Below are 12,590 nucleotides of genomic sequence, written 5' to 3' on the forward strand. Positions count from 1 at the left end.
CAAAAAATGTAATGTATGTCAGCAAGGAGCTGGCATAGCTTCATGGAGTAGTGTACTCAAGTTTTCTGGCACAAGTATGGTAACATTTGTTGGGCTGCGTAAGTCTGTATCCAAGGAAGGCAGACACAGCATAAGTCAGTTTGCAGGAGGATTGTGTGTAGAGACAAAGCAGAGCATCTAGGGGGACGGGGACTCACAAAATCCTCAGCTTAAGTGGCTGTTAGTGCAAGTGAGAGAGATCCCTTGTGAGCTGCAGTAGGGGAAATCCGACTAGGAGTTGAGTGGCGCTGACACATTTATTATTTTTACTCACATAATCCTCACCGCTTTACAGGCATTATCATCACTCACTGTCCCCAGTGGGGCTCACTATCTAGATTCCCTATCAATATGTCTTTTAGAGTATGGAAGAAAACCCAAGCAAACACTGGGAGAAAATGCAAACTCCATGCAGATGTTGTCCTTGGTCGAATTTGAACCTAGTACTCCAGCGCTGCAAACCAATGAGAGCTAGTAACGGTAGCAGCATCTGAGACACACAGATCTCGCATCCAACATGTTTTATTGGGTGAGGTACATCCACGGGAGAAAACTAGGACCAGGTTGCAAACTGAAGATCATGGGGTCTGAATAAGTGAGCTCTCATGGTGATCTCTCTTCTCCTCCATCTAAATAGCGATCAAGTGCCCATTTGTTGCTTTGATTTAATTACTATTTCATTGTGAGCATAAGGGTAAATAATACAAAGAAAAAATAAAGGAAGGATTTCTGTCGAGCTAGGGGAGGACTATCCTTAAGACAAGACAACAATTTGACTGCAAGGGGACAGAATTTTCGTAACTATTGTCAGGATCTGTACGTGTGGTGGGGTCGGCAATGACGGCATTCACTGGAGAAAGCAGGTTGAAAAGTCCAAAATAATATTTATTTTGTCTCCAATACAAGCTCACAATCATTCGTAAGGAAAAATTAACACAATAATACAAAATAAACACCTGCCCGTCTGGGCTCTAACTAAACATAGTTTTTCCTCACCTATACTTTCAACACAGGGAGATCAGACTTTTGACTGAAGACAGGTCCACTAGCTTCCATGGTCTGACTGACAGTCTGAGTCTTTGTTTATTCCCCTGTAATGATCCCAGCAGCCACACCTGGGATCACCTCAGGCTAGGGGGAATGGACATACTGGAGCAAGGGAGTGGACTGGTAGATCCCAGTGCCAGCCTACCCACCAGTCCAAAAAATTCCAGCCCAGAACAAAATCTAAACAAACTTGTCTCAACAAACTACACTCTGCTGAAATAAATGCAGTTTTCTGGATTTCTTTTATCTTATCTAGCTGAGGACTCTGGATGAAATATTCACCCCTTCGAACACTTTACCACACACCTTGCCACCCTATACAGTCCATCCCGGCATTCAACCCATTTTTAATTTGGGGATGAGAGGGGTGCCCTTCCACTTCTATAAAAGTGCCCATAGCAGTGTTCTTCTCCTGCTGAAAGTGCACTTATGGTCTTTCTGAAGAAACTTTTTGGAGTTTAAAATCTGTATTTCACCTTACTTCTTCTTTGTCCGGTACATTAACGATTTGTTGGAGCAATTAGCAACGAATATCCCAACTTTGAGATGTTATTTATAAAAATTGATGAGCTTGTTGCCTCAGTGTTTAGTTCCTTTCTGAAACTGGGAAAGAATTGTGTCTGTACCTTGCTTTGTCCTGACCAGACTAGTACGCCAATTAAAATGTTCTGCACATTTTTACTTCCCTTAGATCTAAGGTAGCTTTTTTCAATTAAGCTTGAAAGCAGTCTACTAAATTAGTATACACCTGTTTGAAAAATTATATTTATATATATATATATATATATATATATATATATATATAAATAAATAAAAAATGTTGGTACTTTTATATTTTGATGTACTCATTGTCTGCATGCAGGGTGCCGTCACCAGGTCTCTTATAATAAAAATGGTAAAGATATTTTGTAACCCAAAGCATGTCCTGTACTTTTGAGGCTAAGAACAAGGGTGTAGTATACAAGTATACAAACTGCCCAGAACCTAAAACATAAGGCCAATAAGTAACAGGACTTAGGAGAACCTAGACTCAAAAATAGGAGGTATGTCATGTCCTGGTGCTGACAGTTTCTTCACAGAATTGTATTTGGTTGTTTTAAAACCTCCGATTTCATTTCTGCTGTTCTTTTAAAGGGAATGTATCATCAGAAATAGACCTATTGTTTAAATCACTTTTTGTTTAAACATATTTTTTGAGAATTTTTGGTGCTTTTGTTTTACAATGCATTGAAAAACTATTCATACCCCTTGAACTTTTCCACATTTTTTCACGTTACACCAACAAACTTAAATGTATTTTTGGGGGATTTTATGTGATAGGCCAACACAAAGTAGCAAGTATGTGTGCAGTGAAAAGAAAATGATACATGGTGCATTTGTATTCAGCTCCCTGTACTCTGATGACCCTAAATAAAATCTGTTGTTACCGATTGCCTTCAGAAGTCACCTAATTAGTAAATGGAGTCCACCTGTGTGTAATTTATTCTCGGTATAACTACAGCTGTTCTGTGAAGGCCTCAGAGGTTTGTTAGTGATCAAACAGCATCATGAAAACCAAGGAAACACACCAGACAGGTCAGGGATAAAGCTGTGGCGAAGGTTATAAAAAAAATATCCCAAGCTCTGTACATCTCACGGAGCACTGTTCAATCCATCATGCCAAAACGAAGGTAGTATGGCACAACTGCAAACCTACCATGGCAGACATGACGGTCCTCCTAAACTTAAGGATAAGTCGGCCAGCACTCGCTTGCTGCACGCCGCGCGGGACAGGACCGCTTCCACGTGTATTAGAATGAAACCTGTTGAAAAAGGCTACCTAGCCGAAACGCGTCCTAAAATATGGGACATATTGTTATTTGGCAATAAATTCCTTTATGAGCATTCAAGTCAGGTCCTCCTAAACTGACAGCCCAGGCAAGGAGAGCACAAATTAGACAAGCAGCCAAAAGGCTCATGGTGACTCTGGAGAAGCTGCAGAGATTCAAAGGACAACTATTAGTCATGTACTCCACCAATCTGGCCTTTATGGAATAGTGGCAAGAAGAAAGCCATTTTTGAAAGTTAACGGTAGGAACTCCCATTTGCAGTTTGCCACAAGCCGTGTAGGGGACACAGAAGACATGTGGAAGAAGGTGCTCTGGTCAGATGAGACCAAAGTTGAACTTTTTTGCCTAAGTGCGCAACACTATGTGTGGCAGAAAACTAACACTGCAAAGCACCCTGGACACACCACCGTGAAACATGCTGTGGAGATGCTTTTCTTCAGCAGGGACAGAGAAGCTGGTCAGAGTTGATGGGAAGATGGATGAAGCTAAATGCAGGGCAATTCTGGAGGAAAACCTGGTAAAAGACTTGAGACTGGGGCGGAGGTTTACCTTGAAGCAGGACAATGAGCCTAACATACAGCCAGAGCTACAATGGAATGGTTTACATTAGGCATGCACGATATATCGCCAAAGCAATCGTATTGCGATATGGCGATTTGGCAGACACAAAAATGCTGCGATTACCTATACACAGAGGGAGGAGGGGCTGGGGGCCGGCATCTGTATTAGGAATGACAGCGGGGACCGGTGCAGTCTTTGTATTCTAATGCATCGGCCCCGCTCACTGTTGTATAATATTATCTAACATGTAGGCATTGTTAAAATATAATAATCCTGTATAATCCAGCTGTATTACTTGCAGCTAAGTTCCGTACAAGAGAGGAGGGAGGAGGCAGGGCGGGCGGCGCGTCACTCACTGCATCATGCAACGGCGCTGCCCACTTTATGAATGAAGCAGGCGGCGCAGGCGCGTGACGTAGTGAGTGACACGTCGCCCCCGCCCGTCCTCCCGGCCTGCCTCCTCCCCTCCTCTCTTCTACTGAACTTGGCTGTAAGTAATACAGCTGGATTATACAGGATTATTATATTTTAACAATGCCTACATGTTAGATAATATTATACAACAGTGAGCGGGGCCGGTGCATTAGAATACAGGCACTGTACTGGTCCCCGCTGTCATTCCTAATACAGATGCCGGCCCCCAGCCCCTTCACACTGCAGGGACACTATTATGGGGGGGGGGTCTGTGGATGGCACATAGCATAAGATGCTATATATGTGTCATCCACAGATCTCCCCCCCCCCCCCCCATAGCAGTGCCATCCACAGATGCCCCCATCACAGTGCCATCCAGAGATCCCCCATAACAGTGCCATCCAGAGACCCACCATAAGTGTGTCATCCAGAGATCCCCCATAAGTGTCATCCAGAGATCCCCCATAATAGTGTCATCCAGCGATCCCCCATAACAGTGTCATCCACAGATCCCCCATAACAGTGTCATTCACAGATCCCCTCCATAACAGTGTCATCCACAGATCCCCTCCATAACAGTGTCATCCACAGATCCCCTCCATAACAGTGCAAATAGACCTGTTATATCGTTATCGCAATTTTTAGGGCCCTAATTGCAATCGCACAAAATTCCCATATCGTGCAGCACTAGTTTAGATGAAAGCATGTTCATGTGTTAGACCTAAATCCCATTGAGAATCTGTGTCAAGACTTGAAAGTTGCTGTTCACAGACGCTCTCCATCCAATGTGACTGAGCTTGAGCTATTTTGCAAATAAGAATGGGCAAAAATTTCAGCCTGTAGAGACCTACCCCAAAAGACTTGCAGCTGTAATTGCAGCAAAAAGTAGTCCTACAAAGAATTGACTTGGGGGGCTGAATACAAATGCACACTACACTTTCCAGATTTTTATTTATTAACAATTTTGAAAGCCATGTATCTTTTTCTTTTCACTTCACACATACTTGCTACAATTGTATTGGTCTATCACATAAAATCCCAATAAATGTATTTAAGTTTGTGTGTGTAACATAAAAAATGTGGAAAGGTTCAAGGTATATGAATACTTTTTCAAGGCTCTGTAATTTTTCCATGCCATGATCTATATAAAAAAATTGTATATAATCCTGCAATTTTCCCCCTGGCCACTAGGCCTAAAATATAGGAGCTACGTGGCCATAGACACAATGGACAGGATAAGATCCCATTGACTTCTAGGGGAGAAATTTCTAGCCATGCTCTGTGACCTTTTGTAGAGGTCGGGAGGGAGCAGATAAGCTATGATATCACCTATTGTGAATGGTGGATCATGTCTTAACTATACAGAAGTGTTACTTGTCATTGTAATTCTGCCTGTGGTGACAATGATAATGGCTACTGAAAAGTTACCTGTTCAGAACAGAAAATTATGACCTATTAGGCCTAGTGGGCAGTGTGAAATTTGCAGGATTATATAAATTTTTTAAACTTTGACCTAAACCTCTTCTGATCTGGCCGCCGCTCCTAACATCCAGCGCTCTTTCTGGTCTTCCTGCTGCGCTGTGCTGTGACACAGCGTCACAGAGTACCGACATCCTCACTCGGTGCGCAGTTCACAGGAGAAGACTAGGAAGCAGTGAGTACAGAGCCTGCACAGGGAGCGCTGCATTCACCGCTCCCCAGTCCACCTGTGCTAATGAGCGCTTCTATAATGGAAGCACTCATTAGTATTCACTCCATAAGACAGACTTTCTGGAGAATAAAGTGCGTCTTATCGGGTGAAAAATACGATAACCTAAAAATGTGATATAAACAATTGTTCATTGTCTGATGACATTGCCTTTAAAGGGGTTCTGCACTTTCATTTAACTGATGATCTATCCTCTGGATAGATCATCAGCTTCTGATCGGCGGGGGTCCGACCCCCGGGACCCCCGCCGATCAGCTGTTTGAGAAGGCAGCGGCGCTCCAGCAGCGCCGTGGCCTTCTCACTGTTTACTAATGGCCCACTGACGTCACGACTAGTATCAACTAGCGTGGGCGGGGCTAAGCTCCATTCAAGTGAACAGAGCTTAGCCCCGCCAACGCTAGTTGATACTAGTCGTGACGTCAGTGGGCGGTTAGTAAACAGTGAGAAGGCCGCGGCGCTGCTGGAGCGCAGCTGCCTTCTCAAACAGCTGATCGGCGGGGGTCCCGGGGGTCGGACCCCCGTCGATCAGAAGCTGATGATCTATCCAGAGGATAGATCATCAGTTAAATGAAAGTGCAGAACCCCTTTAAGCTCTTATTCACTTCTGTGGTCATACACATCAAATAAATGTCAGATGAATCCAATTTCAGCATCCTTAATCTTTTGTTCCTTTGGAGGATAATTTCCCTCTCCCCAATGAAAAACTGGATGACTCGTGTCTTAAAGGGAGATTAAACACAGAAAAGTAGCAAAAAAGAACTAAAAATCTCAGCACTTTCTCTCTTCTCCTCCTTTCCCTTGGTTCTCGTTTGTCACCGTTAAAACGGAAAAATGTCCCTGTTTCCCAGAAGCTCAGCCATGCCGACTCTCGTGCTCCTCACTGTCCTGTATCTGGATGTAAGACAACTGGCTGGAGAAGGAGCCTACCCCTCTGCTTTGTCTGCAGTTGGACAAATAGATCAATAAATTGTGCAAGAATGAGGGGGTTTTGGCAAACCTTCCCACTTGGCCGGACCTGTAAAATAAAGATTACTTACCTGCTTCCAGGTGCTCCGCCTTTACCTCCTGCTCTGCTGGTCTCCTTTGATGTCAACATCCGGTTTGACATTGCCTCAACCTATCACTGGTGGCAGTGACCGGCAAATGACAAATGGTCACATAGCACAACAGAATCTGATCACCACCGCGGCTAGTGATTGGCTGCGGTGATGTTCAACTGGATGTTGACATTGAGGAAGCTTGGCGGAGCATCACAGGCGTGGAGGAAAAGGAGCAGGGAGCCAGCGCTGGGAAGCGGGTAAGTAATCTTTCCTTTACAGGTATGGTGAAGTGGGGGGGGGGGGGGGAATGCCAAAAACACCCCCCCTTCTTGCACAACCCCTTTAAGCACCACCCCTTGTCTGAGTCCCACTCCTAGTCAGCCTCGAGCCAAAGATCCAAGAGAGCAGCAGGAGATGAATCCCCATGTTTGATGCAGGATTTATCCAAGGCTGTTTGTTTCGGGATCATGCAGAAAATGCTACAGTTGATAAACCGCAGGGGCAAACTATATTTCCTGTTCACGTTTATCATTAATTTCTTGCTTTAATGTCCCATGAAGTGTACGGCCATGTTTCAGGGTTTGTGAAATTAATACAAAGCTCCCTAATCTTATCTCACATGATGTCATTATTTTATCTTCTGATCTTCACCTCATGTCCTCCTAGCTTATTCAATGACCAGGCACCATCTTCATCATAGGTGGTCCACTTTTGGTAATAACAGTCATGTCTATCAGATGTCTAAACAAAATGGTCACCAATATATGAAGTCACTGTCGGCTGTGAGTAAGGAAGACCCTGAACATGCAGAAGGAGCGATTTGAGTTGCAAAAAGTTGGAGTTTTCCTCATTTTTTGTAAAGCCAAGATGGTAATATGAAAACTTTAGATCATTACAGGAAAGTTCCTCGTCTTTTGGTAAAGACCTTTTATAGCTTCTCATTTATACAAGCCACTTCCAGTGCAGTCTGCCCGCTAGAAAATGAACTGTCAGTATGATTTATAAAACTATTAGAAGACGTTCTGGTGCTGCCCAGGTGTACAAGTACTGAAATAGCTGTGGGCTTTATTTAAAGATCCGGACTCAGGTAGAGTGTGGGAGAGCTGAAGGCAGGCGTACATGTCTTGAGTTTGCTTCGTGGCCTGGACGGCGATCGCGTTGCACTTGCAGAATATTTATTAGAAATTGATAAGTTATGAGGCTCGTTTCTGGGCAGCTCAAGGGAATGGACTTTTTTTTGTATAATGGCCAGAAGTGAATATGAAGAGGAGAAATGTTGCGTTTCTAGGTGCTGTAATAATCTCTTCATTTCTTTCCGTGGTTTAATAGAAGATGATCTGTAGCTGGAAGGCTCTGTGGTCCTAGTGAGCGATATGAGCTTTGTGCATCCCCATCGCCATTCAAGCATTAATAACCCCTATTCTGCATATTGGAACTCTTGGAAGAACGTATCTCCTAAAACCGTTGCCTCGCGTAGATTTACCCTTTGTATCTTATTCAGTCGTTTTGGAGTTTTTATTTTCTCATGAGCAAATGTCACAGATGACTAAAATTGATGGTAGCCTTTGCAGTGCGGGTTTTAGCTTAAATTTTCAAAGACCATGAATGGCATATCATCTGCGAGGTTGTGCAGTCATTAAATTTACCAACCAACCATTCCTGCGGCTCTGCCTGTGTAAGTGTTTAGTCTCCACTGTAGTAGAGGCATGCTTTTCATGGATGAACCTTACTCTAAATTCTGGTTTTATACATCACTTTCAGACTTCCATAAGATCTGTCATAATAATTTTCCATATTGATGGCCTTCTTCAGGATAGATCATCAATATCCGATTGGTGGTAGTCTGACTCCCGGCAGCCTCGCACCGTCTGAAGGTTCCGAGGCTTGCGACAACTATGTTTCTATGGAGTCCTGACTGTGGCAGGGCTCATCTCACATAGAATGCAATGGTAATTCATTACAGTGTATGGAAAAAACGTCCAAATGATGACACCTTCAAGTCCCCCAGGGCAGGGATGGCCAACCTGCGGCTCTCCAGTTGTTGCAAAACTACAACTCCCAGCATGCCAAGGCTGCCAACAGCTATCAACCATACAGCAGGGAATGGTGGGAATTGTGGTTTTACAACAGCTGGTGAGCCACAGGTTGGCCATCCCTGCCCTAGGGTGAACTATAAAAAAAAAAGGTGAAAAAAATAAATGTATGCTGACAATGCCAGACTTGGTAGGGATACACCTTTTTGACGAGGGGATAATACCCAGTATCACTAGACTAAAATTATTTACTAAATACTAAAAGTATTTACTAGACAAAGCATGTCAGGAGAGCTGACAAGTGCCCTTTAAAGGGTTTGTCTGGGTTCTAGATACTGATGACCTATCCTCAGGAACCTAGAACGTGGACAAGCCCCCTTAAAGCCTGTTTACATGGAACAACGTTTCCTGGACATGCGTCCTCCTAGTACTATTTTGCATTTCACCAGTAGTTCTATCTTTGTTAATTTAGGCACAGCAATCTGAGTGTGAGACCTAAGGGACTGTCCTCATTGGTGAAGAGAGGAGGGGTACCAGAGGCGCTTAGAGCTGAGGTTTGGCAACTTCTCGCTGGCTGCCATGAAGATCAAGAAATGATGGAGAAATACAAGAACCTCATCGTAAAAGTAAGAGAGTTTCAAGATTCATTATTTTATCTCTGTGTTTTTTACATGTTGCACGAACCATGGTTATCATTTCGGCTTTTGACATTTGGGGCTTATGCCGTGTGCTTCCTGAAATCTCTTGGTGCCTTAACCCAGTGGTGTACATCATTTTCTTCTCATACCATGGCTATAGCAGTGGCAGTAACTTATTTTCTTGCCCTTCTCTTCTGACAATCTGGAAGCTACATGCCAATAAGAATGGTGTGTGGTCACCTCTGCCAGGAAGATGAAGCTAGATGCTGACATCTTGTCATGGTAGACTTTTCTAGTGTCCACAATGGCCTTGCAGACAGAAATTGGCCAGGCCTATGACATATAGCAGGGATGGCCAACCTCCAGCTGTTGTAAAACTACAACTCTCACCATGCCCTGCTGTAGGCTGATAGCTGTAGGCAGTCTGGGTATGCTGGGAGTTGTAGTTTTGCAACAGCTGGAGAGACGCAGGTTGACCATCCCTGACATATAGCATTTCATCCCAAAGTACTTTACATGGTTTATAAATTAATGAGATGCTTCAACGGACAAAGGTTTTTGGTTGTGTTTTAGTAATGGTGTGGTAGGTGGCCCATCCATGTTTTATTTACTACATTTTATCAAATGATTAGGACCTATAATAGGGTCTGACATGGAAAAAAAAAAAAGTGGTATAGTTGGAAAACCAACAGAAAGTGACTTTATACATGCCTGGGATACACATATATCTATCCTAAGATAAAATATATCGGAAAGCGCAAACTAGATGGACCATGTGGTCTTTCCTCCCGTCATGTTTTTAAGTATTAAAAGGGGTTCTAATGTTTTACCCATTGTTGATACATTGCGAGGATATGTCATCAGCGTGTGACCTGACTCCTGGGAACCCTACAAACGAGATGACGTAAAGACCCCGGTTTTGCAAAATATTTAACCTATCGGGAGGATAAGCTATGCTGTAAAATGTCTAAGTGTCTAACAGCCTTCCATACACACTAGTGTATTGCCAACAGTTTAATGTGTATAGGGAGCTCCCGACTCTCCCCCGATATTTTCTGGGGAGAGAAGGATCAAGGGAACTGAATATTTTTGCCCCATGCTTTTGTTCTCCCAGTAGATAAGCTGCCACTGGCAGTAGCTTTCTCCGCTCTCCCCGTTAAATGCAAATAGGGCAACACTATTTAATGCGTGTGGCCAATTTAAGACGGGTCATATACGGTATACGTTCCGTTGACCGCTATTACTCCTGAACCCCCCCATGCACAAGCACAACTCAGAACCGCTGGGCATACTTGTTCTAAATGGGGTGAGGCAAGTATTCCAGTCAGTAGCTTATCTTCCTGAGAATGAAAAGGATCAGATATGTTGAAACGGCCTGATCTTATCCCCCTCCCCGCCCCCCCACCCCACGCAGAATATAGAACATGCTGCGATTTTCACTCAACGCAGAACTGATGTGTGAAAAACAACGCTCACGTACACAGACACATTGAAATGAATAGGTCAGGATTCAGTGCGGGGGCTATGCGTTCACGTCACGCATTGCACCCGCGCGGAAAACTCGCTCGTGTGAAAGGGACCTAAAGGTGACCATATAGCTGGCTATCTATCCCGCTCAGCTAAGAATGCATATGTAGTGAAAGGGGAGACCATAGAAAGCAACTGCCAAACACCTCTGGCAGTGGCTTATCTCCTGAGAGCCAAAGGACTGGAAATTTAATATCCCCGAATCAGCCATCTGGGGAGAGCTGGGAGACCACCATATACGTTAGATGATTAGCCAAAAACCCAGCTGATGCACATCCAATGCGTATGGCAACTTTATACTGGTCTCCAACCTTTGGCTCTCCAGCTATATCTGTCAGGGCATGCTGGGATTTGTAGTCTGCAACAGCTGGAGAGACGCAGATTGGAGAATATAACCCTTTTTAAGTTTTTCCTTTAAATGGTTGTTTCATTATCTGTCTGTATACATATATTCATCAGAGGATTATTTCAGAATGTCCAACTGACCTATAGGTTCCTTCTCCAGCGCATAACACGGGCACACAAGCATAGCCCTGCAGGCTCCATTTATTGTCAGTGGATATGCATATGAAAAATATAATAATGCAAAAACCGCAGCAATAATCAAACACATGGGAGGGAGGATTTTGTATATGCTTGTGTACTGAAAATCCTCGCCAATAAAGTCTCATGATCTAATTACAATGAGAACAATCAGAAAAATGTTGTCACCAAGTAACTTGCCTGCGGTGTCCAAAACAGATGGACTACTTCTGTCAGATAAAACATTTCCTGGATAGAATATGCAATCCCCTCTTCTTCAGGCCTCTTGCACACGAGCGTATGTATTTTGCGGTCCGCAAATAATACGGATGACATCCGTTTGCATTCCGTATTTTGCGGAACGGAACAGCTGGCCCCTAATAGAACAGTCCTATCCTTGTCCGTAATGCGGACAATAATGGGACAAGCTCTATCTTTTCGTGGATCGTATATACGGTAATACGGAAACGGAATGCACACAGAGTACTTTTTTTTTTTTGCCGAACCATTGAAATGAATGGTTCCGCATATGGACCGCAAACGGAAACCGTAAAAACAGAATGGAAATAAAATACATTTGTGTGCAAGAGGCCTCATACATACTTGTGCCTGAGCTGTAATTCCTTCCCATTAGTGCATTTCCTCCATAAATAATAGGGCTGATATCCAACGTAAGGAGCATAGACCCTTGCAGAAAAACTTCCAAAGAGCTGTAGACATTCCTCCTCTACTTGGATATTTTCTAATATACAGAATTTCATGCTATTGCTTCCATATCTTCCTAACGCGATTGCTGTAAACTGTTCGCTAACCGCAAATAGTAATAGTATAGCCGGTATCTATTTTGCTGCTCAGGGGCCTGGAGACATAGATCGCCTAGCAGCTTAACCTCCACCTAACAAGTAGGCCACCCTGTATGTCATTAAATTGATGTGCGGCTATTACCGCATCTACCGCCTGTCTAGCTTTACTCATGTCCATCCTTGGAACCTTCTGTTAACCCTTTAGAACACTGCGATTTGCCTCATAACTTACATTTGGAAACATACAATTCAGCAGTGTAGTCATACAATTTTTTTTTATTTTTTGCACTTGCCCTTTCCCAAGGGTGACCTTTAGGCACGGGTCTACCGTGCCTATGGGTTTATCTGGCCAAGAATCGTGTGTAGTGGATCCATGGACTAACTCGAGCGATCATAGGAAAGGACGTCTCTGATTCCCCATGTGAACAG

At 43.6% G+C, this 12,590-nt stretch overlaps 1 protein-coding gene across 1 annotated transcript in view; it reads left to right on the plus strand.

Annotated features, from left to right (window-relative positions):
* The window catches only part of RABGAP1L (RAB GTPase activating protein 1 like), a 328,801-nt gene that overhangs the window by 118,906 nt on the left and 197,305 nt on the right, over positions 1-12,590 (plus strand). The window contains exon 13 of the mRNA XM_040406733.1: positions 9,144-9,297. Within this exon, the coding sequence (XP_040262667.1) occupies positions 9,144-9,297 (154 nt within the window). The remainder of the gene's footprint in view (positions 1-9,143; positions 9,298-12,590) is intronic.

Source organism: Bufo bufo, chromosome 9 (assembly GCF_905171765.1).
Source record: "Bufo bufo chromosome 9, aBufBuf1.1, whole genome shotgun sequence".
Taxonomy (NCBI): domain Eukaryota; kingdom Metazoa; phylum Chordata; class Amphibia; order Anura; family Bufonidae; genus Bufo; species Bufo bufo.